Genomic DNA, 13,310 nt, shown 5'->3' on the forward strand with positions numbered 1-13,310 from the left:
TGACTTTTTCTTTCATTGACCAAAGGGTACCAACAATTTTGTCCACGTCTGTATCAGGGACACTGGAGACTTTTTGCAGAAGATTGCAAAGATTTCAGTTACGGAGGGAGTGATATTGGCGTTCTTTGATATAGTCTCGCTATATACATCAATAGGGCATGAACAGGGACTTGAGGCTGTACGTAATATGTTGCAACATTCCCATTATACTGAACAGGCAAGGTTTTTTTTTTTTTTTTTTTTTTTTTTTTTTTTGGGTGGATATGCTGGAGATTACGCTGTGGCATAATTATTTTGCCTTCCGGGACAGATATTACGTGCAGAGGGTGGGCGCGGTGATGGGATCCAACGTTGCGCCCACCTATGCAAATATTTATGTGCGATATTGGAGGAACGCGTCATCTGACTCTCCCCACTTCAGCAATGTGCTGGGGTGTTGGAGATTCCTAGATGACGTGTTCATTATTTGGAATGGTACAAGCAAGTCGCTACATGTATTTCATGATTTTCTGAACAATATGGATAACTATATAAAATTTACGCTAACCGCCTCGAGTGAACAGGTGCAATTTTTAGATACACAGGTGTACGTGGAAAATGGGAGCCTACACACAGATCTAAATATTAAAGCTACAGATAAAAACACGATTTTACAATTTGCAAGTGGGCACCCACGAAAAACAATCAGGTCACTACCATATGGCCAAATGTTGCGGGTAAAAAGGATTGTAGACAATGAGGAGCACGCGGAAGGGGCGTTAAATAAATAAATAAAAAAATGGAAAATTCATTTAAAATCAGAGGCTATCCTAAAAGGGTTATTCAGAAGAATAGGAATAAAGCCGACCAAGTAACTCACGATACTCTTTTGAGGGGTAAAGCGAAATCAAATCTAGAGAGGATACAATTTGTAACAACATTCAAGTACGACAGTGGAGCGGATTGTGCGTTCACATTGGGGTGCATTGAGGAGCGGCTTCCCTGCGATTTCGGCCTTCACCTCACCGCCCTTAATGTCGTATAAACGCTCCAGAAACATCAAAGACAGGATTGTTAGAACTGAGGTAGAGGGGCAGAAAAAACAAGTCCAGCAAACCTTATGTAAATCTAAGAGGACAGGTTGTTACCCATGTCTGCAGTGTGTGAATTGTAAGTATCTACAGAAGGGTAGGGATTTCACACATCCGCAGACTGGGGAACGTTTTGAGATCAAAGAATACTTGACTTGCGATTCCTCATGGGTAGTATACGTGTTGTGGTGTCCATGTCACTTACTCTGTGGGGGAGACTACGTGCGATATTAAGGCGAGACTAAATAATCCACAGTCTATTAGAGATAAAAGAAAAGATCTTCCTGTGTGTGGCGGAACCCGCCTCGCCACTGGGCATTGGAGAGGACTGGCTACCCGCCTCCTACCTGCTGACTATGGCCCCTGGTGATTTGGTACGTTTGAATGCAATATTTGGGCATGTGCTATTTTATATTGCTGCTACTGGCCCTTTAATGGCCATCCGTGGACATGTCTGACTTTTAGGAGCAATGCCCCTTTAAGACTGTGTAGCAGATTGCATTCAGGCTGTCTTAAATACTATGCATGTTATTATGTGTTCAGTTGAATTGTATATGTGTATTCCAGGGTTCAAGTTAGTCCATTACGTTTGATAATTGTATTTTGTGGATTGCGTCTGAGACAATGCTATTGTGTTGGTAATTACGTCTCAGACAATGCTCATTGTGTTTTGTTTATTGCGTTACAGACAGAGGGAAGGGGATTTTGTGTACAATTGCTGGGAAGGTTTAAATACTGTAGATACATATGATTGGCTGTGGGTGGTACCTTGCTGGAAGATGTGTATAAATCAATGCTTGTGTTAAAATAAAGGGAGTTCCTGTTTTAAACCTCAAGGTGAAGTGTCGTCTCATCCTTGGGGGAGGATTTATTGCATGCTGTCCCAGTTTGACTGCTAGGAGTGAAAACCTATTTGTATGGTTCCTATTCAACTGCCTACAGTATTCATATGCTTGAAGAGGACTTATATGCTGCTTCGGTTCGGTGATGGTGGTGTCTGCCAGAGTGCTTGGAGACCTCAGGAAACGCTAGGAGCATCCAGCAACGGAGGTACTCAGTCGGGGTGCCAGGTGATCCGTTACATTGGTGGCAAGCGGTGGGATGGCGTCCTAGTGCGAGGAGAAGCAGCTCAGAGACACCGGTAACGTGTGGAGTTACAAATTGAGGGCAAACGCTAGCACTCGTGCAGCGCCCCTGGGAGCAGAGGTATCCAGCGACTTGGAGCAGACAAGTATGGAAGGCTCTGAAGATGACTGGCTGGCCGAGGTGAGGCAGCGAGTGGACCAGTATGGAGATAATGTGTCCATGGATATATGCCAGGCCATCTGGAACCAGGTCACAGCCAAGCGACACGCAAGGATGGAACGAGAATTCCGACTGGCGAAAGAGAGAGAAATTGCCCAGCAGAAGGAGTGTTACAGCAGCCGAGCAGAGGCTGCATCCGAGGAGGTAAGCCGTTTCCCCTTGAGGCGGCCAGAGGAACCCGAAGTAGGGGTCCTCATAGACTGGTCCTGTGAGGAACCACAACAGGCAGGTGGAGACGGGACCGAGGTCTCTCCACCGGGATGCTGGGCAGCTGGCCCAGACCCTCAGCAGCAGCCGGAGTTGCCAGGTGTGGACGCAGGTGGTCCTTACTCGCAAATGTTGAGGGACCTCACAGACTGGTCCTGGGAAGACCCACAGATGGCAGGTGGAGATGGGAACGAGATCTCTCTACCGGCCCTACAGGGATACTGGGCAGCCGGCCCAGATCTCCAACTCCAGCAGCAGTACCAGGAGGAGGAGGTAAGCAACCCCTCCCCTCCACAGCCGACTCCAAACCAGGTACTGGGGTCAGTAGAGGAGTCGTTAGCCCCCCCTGGCCCCCTCCCAGCAGAAGAGCTGGCATCTGGGCAGAGCGCCGCTGGCCTCTGCCCTACTTGTCCCCTTACTACCCAGCAGGACTGTACTCCAGTCCCTCCAGCAGAAGAGCTGGCATCAGGGCAGAGAGCCGCTAGCCTCTGCTCCACCGACCCCCTTGTTACAGGGCTGGCTTGTACCCCCCTCGCCCCAGCAGAATTGCTGGCATCAGTGCAGAACACCGCTGGCCGCTGTTCCCCAAGTAGCCCCAGCGGTTTGCCTAGCACACCAAGGGGAGACAGCAAGCCCCACAACAGTGCAGATGGGACCGTAGTCTCTGTACCGGCACCACTGGAGATATGGACAGTCTGTCCTGGTCCACAACAACAGGACAATGTATTGGAAGGAGAGGCAGTCTGTTTTCCCCTACAACAAGGGAGGATGTCGCAGAGAGGAGCCTGTTACCCCTTCCCCCCAGCAACAGCTTTTTTCAACCAGGGGAGAGGGCACCCTGGTTACCTTCCCCCCCAAGTCATGGATCTACAACTGGGCACAAGTGGCAGGGGGCCATAGGGACAACTACACCCTTGGAGAAAGGCCGGCTGACTATCAGAGCCCCAGACCGCCTGGAGGTCTGGAGTCTGGATAGTCTCAATGGGAAAGGGGAGAAATGTGGCGGAACCCGCCTCGCCACTGGGCATTGGAGAGGACTGGCTACCCGCCTCCTACCTGCTGACTATGGCCCCTGGTGATTTGGTACGTTTGAATGCAATATTTGGGCATGTGCTATTTTATATTGCTGCTACTGGCCCTTTAATGGCCATCCGTGGACATGTCTGACTTTTAGGAGCAATGCCCCTTTAAGACTGTGTAGCAGATTGCATTCAGGCTGTCTTAAATACTATGCATGTTATTATGTGTTCAGTTGAATTGTATATGTGTATTCCAGGGTTCAAGTTAGTCCATTACGTTTGATAATTGTATTTTGTGGATTGCGTCTGAGACAATGCTATTGTGTTGGTAATTACGTCTCAGACAATGCTCATTGTGTTTTGTTTATTGCGTTACAGACAGAGGGAAGGGGATTTTGTGTACAATTGCTGGGAAGGTTTAAATACTGTAGATACATATGATTGGCTGTGGGTGGTACCTTGCTGGAAGATGTGTATAAATCAATGCTTGTGTTAAAATAAAGGGAGTTCCTGTTTTAAACCTCAAGGTGAAGTGTCGTCTCATCCTTGGGGGAGGATTTATTGCATGCTGTCCCAGTTTGACTGCTAGGAGTGAAAACCTATTTGTATGGTTCCTATTCAACTGCCTACAGTATTCATATGCTTGAAGAGGACTTATATGCTGCTTCGGTTCGGTGATGGTGGTGTCTGCCAGAGTGCTTGGAGACCTCAGGAAACGCTAGGAGCATCCAGCAACGGAGGTACTCAGTCGGGGTGCCAGGTGATCCGTTACACTGTGGCTAAACATTTTTCCGAAAAACAACATAAGGAACAAGATCTAAAATTTACAATTTTGGAAAGAATTCATGTGTTAAAAAGAGGGGGGGGGGGGGACAGACTTACTCTCGTGAAGAAATGTGAACTAAAATGGATACATCGCCTTGGTACATTAAAACCCCATGGTTTGAATATAGATTATCGTGTTACAGTAGGGATGAGATAAGGGACACGGGCTCCCGATTGCATGATCACTAGATACATAATTACATTGAATGTACAGACCAGTTAGTATGATGGTCCAACTAAACGCAAACTGGATGGAATAGCATGCCGCTGCAAGATGCTGTGGTAGCCATGCTTGTTCAGTATGCCTTCAATTTTGAATAAATCCCCAACAGTGTCACCAGCAAAGCACCCCCACACCATCACACCACCTCCTCCATGCTTCACGGTGGGAACCAGGCATGTAGAGTCCATCCGTTCACCCTGCACAAAGACACTGTGGTTGGAACCAAAGATCTAAAATTTGGACTAATCAGACCAAAGCACAGATTTCCACTGGTCTAATGTCCATTCCTTGTGTTATTTAGCCCAAACAAGTTTCTTCTGCTTGTTGCCTGTCCTTAGCAGTGGTTTCCTAGCAGATATTCTACCATGAAGGCCTGATTCACACAGTCTCCTCTAACAGTTGTTCTAGAGATGCGTCTGCTGCTAGAACTCTGTGTGGCGAAGAAGAATCCTAGAGTGTCAACTAAAGACTTACAAAAGTCTCTGGCATATGCTAACATCCTTGTTAGCGTAGCTACGATACGTAAAACGCTAAACAAGAATGGATTTAATGGAGGATACCATAGAGGAAACCACTGCTGTCCCCCCAAAAAACTGGATGTTCCACAGCAGTACTGTCAAAATATTCTGTGGACAGATGAAACCAAAGTGGAGTTGTTTGGAAGAAACACACAGCACTATGTGTGGCGGAAAAGAGGCACAGCACACAAACATCAAAACCTCATCCCAACTGTGAAGTATGGTGGTGGGGGCATCATGGTTTGGGTCTGCTTTGCTGCATCAGGGCCTGGACGGATTGCTATCATGGAAGGAAAAATGAATTCCCAAGTTTATCAAGACATTTTGCAGGAGAACTTAAGGCCATCTGTCCACTAGCTGAAGCTCAACAGAAGATGGGTGTTGCAACAGGACAACGACCCAAAGCATATATAAGTAAATCAACAGAATGGATTAAACAGAAGCAAATACGCCTTCTGGAGTGGCCCAGTCAGAGTCCTGACCTCAACCTGATTTGAGTTGCTTTGGCATGACCTCAAGAAAGCGATTCACACCAGACATCCCAATAATATTGCTGAACGGAAACACTTCTGTAAAGAGGAATGGTTAAGACTTACTCCTCACCGTTGTGCACGTCTAATCTGCAACTACAGGAAACGTTTGGTTAAAGTTATTGCTGCCAAAGGAAGGTGTGTATATCGCAAAATTAATCGAATCCCGAATGCGATATGGCCGACCCGAAAATGCTGTGATTATATATGAAGGGGCCCGCGCACAACTGGCTTTGTGTGTAAAGTATTTTACTAGTGTGTAAAACAATCTCTCCTATTGATAACATGTCCAGCCTCTGTACTCACTGTCACAATGAATGCACTGCAGCGAGCTGACCGGTGAGTGACTGACGTCACTGAGTAACGCTCCTGCTTCCTGAAGTGGGAGGAGCGTTGCTAAGTGACGCGGCCATCTCGCTGCAGTGCATTCATAGCGACAGTGAGTACAGAGGCTGGCCATGTTATCAATAGGAAAGAGATTGTTTTCACACTAGTAAAATACTTTGCACACAAATCCAGTTATGTGCGCAGTTTAGGACACATAGGGCCATGGGGGGGGACCAACATAAGATGCTTTGTCTTATGCTGGCCCCCCTCATGGCCCTATGTGTCATAGCACACATCCCCATAACAGCGCATCCTCCACAGATCCACCCCGTAACAGCGCGTCATTCCCAGCCGCGTCAGCGGCCCATATGGGAAAATTCAAGCAAATAGGCGGGCTTTAGCAATACCCTAGCCTGTAAAACTGCTATGGCAGAGCTAAAGCCTGCCCATCCGAGCCGATGACGTCACCGAACACAATGCTGGGCAGAAGCCTCCGCCTGGCAGTGTTATGGTAAATAAGAGCCCATGCCCTGCGCGGGGTGGGCTGCCTGGGTGAAATTTTGGGTGTGTCTGCATTCAGCTCCGAACCCGGACAACCCCTTTAACCAACAAACTATAGCATTAAGCTAACACATGTTACTGGTGTCTGTGTAATCATACATTTTCCCTGTGAATATAGCAGTAATATGTAGATTCATTTTTTACTGGGTAGATCTCGGGGTGGAAGAGCTATAGTTCAGTATATATGTAGATGCTAGGACACAGGTCTTGGACAGGGCTCTGCCCTCAGCCTAATGTCTAGCCAATCAATGGGAGGGGGGGGGGGGGGGGGGGCGTGTGCACAGCACAGGGGGTGTTACAAAGCAGTACTCGGCAGATTCAGCCTCACCTCCAAGTGCTCAAAATCGTTAGATTTCGCTACAGCTGTTTATAGACAACATACAGACAAAAGAAAGAGGAGCTCTACCAGCCAGTATGTCTGGTTTTAATAGGGTTGATCCTAGTGACAGAGCCTCTTTAATGGGAAAGAAAATGTTGCCTTCAGTAGAGCCACAACCATTCTGATTGTCTTTATCTTGTTTTAGGATTGAGGCTGCACGATGTCCTGATGTAGTCATTGCTCAGATTGATCCTAAAAAACTGAGAAAGAAGCAAACAGTCGGTATTGCTGTAAGTAAAGTGTGTGTGTGTGTGTGTGTGTGTGTGTGTGTTTTGTTTTTTTTTGAGACCGGAAATGGGAACCAACAATATCTTTTAAAAGGATGTGTGAATGGACCCTTACCCATGGGGGATACCTCGGGAGTCCCCTTATAATTTCTGTTGCCGCTGGGCGGTGTTCTGCTGGAAGAGTAGGTTATCTCTTCTTCCTGCAATGTGTGCCGATTTAGTTAAGTGCGCTGGCCAATCGGCACACATGCACTGACACAGCCTGCAGCGCCCATACAGTTGCGCCCGGCGGCAGTCTGTGAGTGGAGGCGAGAGGCCACATCCATCCCTATGTGCCGTCCTCTATCATCCAGAGTTTTAGGCAGCTGACGCGGGGAAACTTCCCCGCCCCCTTCCTCCCCCTATTACTCTGACTACATCTGTACACTCCGGCCATGACATAAGAGAGAGCTAGGGAGGGGGATACAGGAGGAAATACATTGTACTGTATACATATTACACTCCAACCCCCATCATTACACTACAGCCCTCATTGGAGTGTAATATCTGTATAATGATGGGGGTATAATGATGCTGATGGGTCCCTGCACCACGCATGCCCAGTATAACAAACTGCACACGGACGCAGGGCACTCACACAGGGATTTTATGTGATGGGGGCTGGAGTGTTATCCTACATAATAAAATACCTGTGTGAGTGCCCTGTGTCCGTGTGTGTGCCGTTTGTTATACTGGGCATGCGTGGCGCGGGGACCTATTGGCACACAGCGCTCCACGCGCCTGCTCGCACCTGCGTGCTGGCCCACTGCTGTGCCCAGCTCCACCGTGCCTCCGCCTCCCCCTCCAGCTTCCTCTGCAGCCTCCTCACGCTCCAGGATCCCCATCATTATACACATATTACGATACATTTCAACCCCCATCATTGTACACGTATTACACTCCAATGAGGGCTGTAGTGTAATGATGGGGGTTGGAGTGTAATACATGTGTAATGCTCTCTGCCTTTGATAGCTTCCCTCACTTGTTACTGTGCAGCCATTTCCTGACTTTGGTGGGCGAAATAGGAGCGAGGAGGATGCGGCCGCTGCGGGGACTAACATATGCCCTATGTGCTGACAGATACCCGGATCGGAGGTCCCCAGTGCTCCCAGCTTTGTCCTCCCAGGCTCTTTTGGAGTTCTATGAACTCCAGGATGCGATGCTGCAGCAGGTACGGGGCCACTCTCTGCCCGGTGCGCAGGTGTGGGATGTGCGTAAGGGTGTCTGGTGAAGGATATGTTGTGGCAGGCAGCGGTTGCAGGGCCCGGATCCTGGGGTGTCCGTCGGCTATAGAGGAAGCTGGAGGGGGAGGCACGGTGGAGCTGGGCGCAGCAGCGGGCCAATGCGCAGGGGTGGGCGGTGAGTGCGGAGAGCTGTGTGTTGATTGGCCGCCGTGCATGCGCACTTAACTAATTGGCAGACACATACAGACGCGCACAGGGATTTTATTATTATAGAGGATATATATCTACTATAATAAAAGCCCTGTGTGTGTGCTCAGGGCTGCGTGTCCGTGCTTGTGTGGCCATAGTTGAACTGCGCATGTGCGGCACTCCCTCCAGTTAACACATGATGCCCACTTCAGCGCGCCACTCAATCAACGGCGCCCCACACGCAACCGCGCCGCCCACACCAATGCGCACTGCGCGCAGGCCAATCGCCGCCTCTTGCAGGTTATGGTGTGTTCTCCACATCGGCGCTCCGCCATTACTGTTCGTGCATCACACAGCTGCACAGTTCCAGCACTCTCAGCCACAGACGACAGCCACAGTGCCAGCAAGTCTCGGCCACCGGCCACAGTGCCAGCAAGTCTCGGCCACCGGCCACAGTGCCAGCAAGTCTCGGCCACCGGCCACAGTGCCAGCAAGTCTCGGCCACCGGCCACAGTGCCAGCAAGTCTCGGCCACCGGCCACAGTGCCAGCAAGTCTCGGCCACCGGCCACAGTGCCAGCAAGTCTCGGCCACCGGCCACAGTGCCAGCAAGTCTCGGCCACCGGCCACAGTGCCAGCAAGTCTCGGCCACCGGCCACAGTGCCAGCAAGTCTCGGCCACCGGCCACAGTGCCAGCAAGTCTCGGCCACCGGCCACAGTGCCAGCAAGTCTCGGCCACCGGCCACAGTGCCAGCAAGTCTCGGCCACAGTGCCAGCGTATGTGTGAAAAAATGTAATAAAATTGAGCCCATCATAACCTAACGTGTGTTGTCAGACGTGTCTGGATAAAGTGGTTGTGAAGGAGTCCCCTTTATTCCAGAATAGACAGTATTTGATTTAATTTGAGGTTTGGTCACCTATGGAGCAGTTTAAAAAAGAATTACACTGTTCGTCTAAGCAGAAAATGTCCAGTTCATGGAAATGAGCGCCAGTGACTCCGACCCAAAGGAGAAAAGGCAAGTGGAGGGGACTGATTCATCCTCAGATGACCAAACGGGGAGAACATTGTTTTGTGTGGAGGATACTGACTTATTATTGACAGTAGTTAGATCCACTATGCAGCTAGTAGAAGAGAGAATAGTTTTTTTTTTTTTTGCGAGTGTACGGTCAGATTTTTTTTTTTTGTGTTCCGTATACGGAACCATTCATTTCAATGGTTCCGCCAAAAAAAAAAAGAATGTACTCTGTATGCATTCCGTTTCCGTATTTCAGTTTTTCCTATATTTGGCTGCAAATCACGTTCCGTTGCTCCATTCAAGTCAATGGGTCCGCAATAAAAACGCAACACATACGGAAATGCATCCGTATGTCTTCCGTATCCGTTTTTTTTTTTTTTTTTTTTTTCTGAACCATCTATTATGCCCAGCCCAATTTGTTTCTATGTAATTACTGTATACTGTACATGGCATACGGAAAGGAAACGGAAACAAAAAACTGATCTGTGAAAAACGGACTGCAAAACACTGAAAAAGCCATACGGTCGTGTGAACTAGGCCTTAGACCTATAAAATATTGGGTCTTCCCAGTACAAGAAAATATTAAAGGGACACTGACAGGGCCAATAAGCATATTGAGGTATATATATGGCAGTACAGGTCTTATAATGGGTATTACAATCATCTAAGTATCCCCCCTATCCTCATTATACATACAGTAAACTTAAGTTTTATAACCTGCTCCAACGATCTTCAATCTGCCCAAGGGGCGGCGTTTCACCTCTCTTGCGCCCAGCCAGCCTCCCCCAACTGCCGCTTTGAAGCGCCGCCCAGCTCATGAATATTCAGTTTGCTGGGCGGCTTCTGCGGTCCCCGCTCTGAAGCGCTGTGCTGAACAGTGCCCTGCGCATGCGCCGGATCTTGTGAAGTCGGGGACAGTAAGCGCCGCCCAGCAAAGTGAATATTGATGAGCTGGGCGGCGCTTACTGTACCGGACTTTACAAGATCAGAACGGATCCGATCGAACGCTAGTGTGAAAGTAGCCTAACATTTTTTTTAATCTCCTGATCAGTAAAGAGAAAGTACCCGTTCAATGAAGTGTGTTTCTATTTGGCATAAGTAGATGCATCTGTGTCTAAGATTAATAAAAAAAAAGTAGCCTTACCATTTGAGGACCTTGGTTCACTACAAGATCCATTGATTTAAAATGCTGACTCATTACTCAAAAAAAACTGTGAGGCCTCTAATTCATTCTTTAAGCCTAGCATTGCTGCAACTAGGGCTGAAACGATTATTCGAATAACTCTATTACATCGAGTCAAAAAATTCATCGATGCAGTTTCCCTGCATCGAGTAATCGTTACATCACATTATCACGGAGCGGGAGTGAAATTAAGCGTCTCACTCACTGCTTCCGTGTCCTCCGGAGGCCAGAGAGGCAGGACTTTGCGTAATGCGCAGTTGCGCTCATACATCATCACGCCGGCTAACGAAGTGTGTCTGATGTCACGTAAGGTCCCAGTGCGTGCTGGGATGAAGACTGTCTCGGACCCCATGTGTCTGTGGCTGCGCCCTCCTCACTAGTGCCAGTGCCATTAGGTAATTTAAGTTAACAGCACTTGAGGCACGCCAGGGGGAAATCGGGGGGCACTGAGTCACTGTAAATTGATATTGAAATGAAAGGCAGATGGAGAGAGTGGTTAATGGAGGCTGCAGGCACCACCTTGGCATGTATAAAGTTATTGGTTTAGAGAGGGGTTAATGAAGGCACCTCCAAGGTGCTTCCATTAGCCCCTCCAAACCCAATGGGCATGTATAAAGTTATTGGTTTGGAGGGTTAATGGAAGCACCTTGGCATTAGGCATGTATAAAGTTATTAACCCCTTCAAACCAATAACTTTATACATGCCTAATTACGTATGTTATTTTAAGTAGGTTTTTCTTATTAGATTACTCGTTGAATCGAGAAATCGATAGAATACTCGATTACTAAAATATTCGTTTACTGCAGCCCTAGCTGCAACCTTGGTTGCGCGATCTCTTAAAGCATATTTAAGCCAATTAGAGTCTCGTATTTCAAATAAAACCCCTAGAGAGCAGTTGCTTCAGGCTAAACCTACTATGACAAAAGGGGTGGATTTCATATCTGACGCATCTGTGGATGCTTTAAGGTTATCTGGAAAGGCAGCTGCGTTTATCCAATTCAACTAGGTGGTCTGTTTGGTTAAGGGGATGGAAAGGAGATTTTGCTTCAAAATCTAAGCTATGTGCCCTCCCATGTCAGGGGAAAGTTTCTTTTTGGATAAGCCGTAAAGCTGCCACTTGCATCTAGCTTTTAAAAGGAAAGTCACTTGATCTAGTTGATTTATTCTAATCTCCCACAGGTGCGGTCATGGAGTATAATAAGAACCTAGATTACGTTTACCGGCAATCTGTTTTCCATGAGCCCATGACAGCACCTAAAAATAAATATATAATTTTGGATCCTTTTTAAAGATCTTGGAGGTTCCTGTCCTGTCCGGCTGGTGGATGGGCTCTCACAGGTGCTTTTTGTTTAGACACAGCAACTGTTAACCCCATAGGGACACAGCCTTATTTCACCTTAAGGACCAGGCCATTTTTTGCAAATCTAACCAGTGTCACTTTAAGTGCACATAACTTTAAAACGCTTTGACTTATCCAGGCCGTTCTGAGATTGTTTTTTCGTCACATATTGTACTTCATGACAGTGGTAAAATGAAGTCAAACAAATTAATTTTTTTTGCACAAAATAATACCTAATTTACCCCAAAATTGCAAAAATTAGCAAATTTCAAAGTTTCAGTTTCTCTACTTCTGTAATACATAGTAATACCCCCAAAAATTGTGATGACTTTACATTCCCCATATGTCTACTTCATGTTTGTAGCATTTTGGGAATGATATTTTATTTTTTGGGGATGTTACAAGGCTTAGAAGTTTAGAAGCAAATTTTGAAATTTTTCAGAAATCTTCAAAATCCCACTTTTTATGGACCAGTTCAGGTTTGAAGTCATATTGTGAGGCTTAGATAATAGAAACCTCCCAAAAATGACCCCATCTAAGAAACTACACCCCTCAAGGTATTCAAAACTGATTTTACATACGTCGTTAACCCTTTAGGTGTTGCACAAGAGTTATTGGCAAATGGGGAAGAAATTTGAGAATTTCATTTTTTTGTCTAATTTTCCATTTTAACCCATTTTTTCCACTAACAAAGCAAGGGTTAACAGCCAAACAAGACTGTATCTTTGTTGCCCTGACTCTGCCGTTTACAGAAACACCCAATATGTGGCCGTAAACTACTGTACGGCCACACAGCGGGGCGTAGAGTGAAAGGTGCGCCGTTTGGTTTTTGGAGGGCTGATTTTTATGGACCGGTTTATTTACACCGTGTCCTGTTTCAACCCCCCTGATGCACCCCTGGAGTAGAAACTCCCTAAAAGTGACCCAATCTAAGAAAGTACACCCCTCAAGGTATTCAAAACTGATTTTATATACGTCGTTAACCCTTTAGGTGTTGCGCAAGAGTTATTGACAAATGGGGATGAAATTTGAGAATTAGATTTTTTTGTCTAATTTTCCATTTTAACCCATTTTTCCACTAACAAAGCAAGGGTTAACAGCCAAACAAGACTGTATCTTTATTGCCCTGACTCTGCCGTTTACAGAAACACCCAATATGTGGCCGTAAAC

The 13,310-nt window shown here is 47.1% G+C and overlaps 1 protein-coding gene across 2 annotated transcripts in view; it reads left to right on the forward strand.

Moving 5' to 3' along the window:
- GEMIN2 (gem nuclear organelle associated protein 2) overlaps positions 1-13,310 on the forward strand; it is a 273,847-nt gene that overhangs the window by 72,184 nt on the left and 188,353 nt on the right. For both annotated transcript variants that reach the window (XM_044271557.1, XM_044271558.1), the window contains exon 2: positions 7,110-7,194. In XM_044271557.1, coding sequence (XP_044127492.1) covers positions 7,110-7,194 — 85 coding nt within the window. The remainder of the gene's footprint in view (positions 1-7,109; positions 7,195-13,310) is intronic.

The sequence above is a fragment of the Bufo gargarizans genome, chromosome 11 (assembly GCF_014858855.1).
Source record: "Bufo gargarizans isolate SCDJY-AF-19 chromosome 11, ASM1485885v1, whole genome shotgun sequence".
Taxonomy (NCBI): Eukaryota; Metazoa; Chordata; class Amphibia; order Anura; family Bufonidae; genus Bufo; species Bufo gargarizans.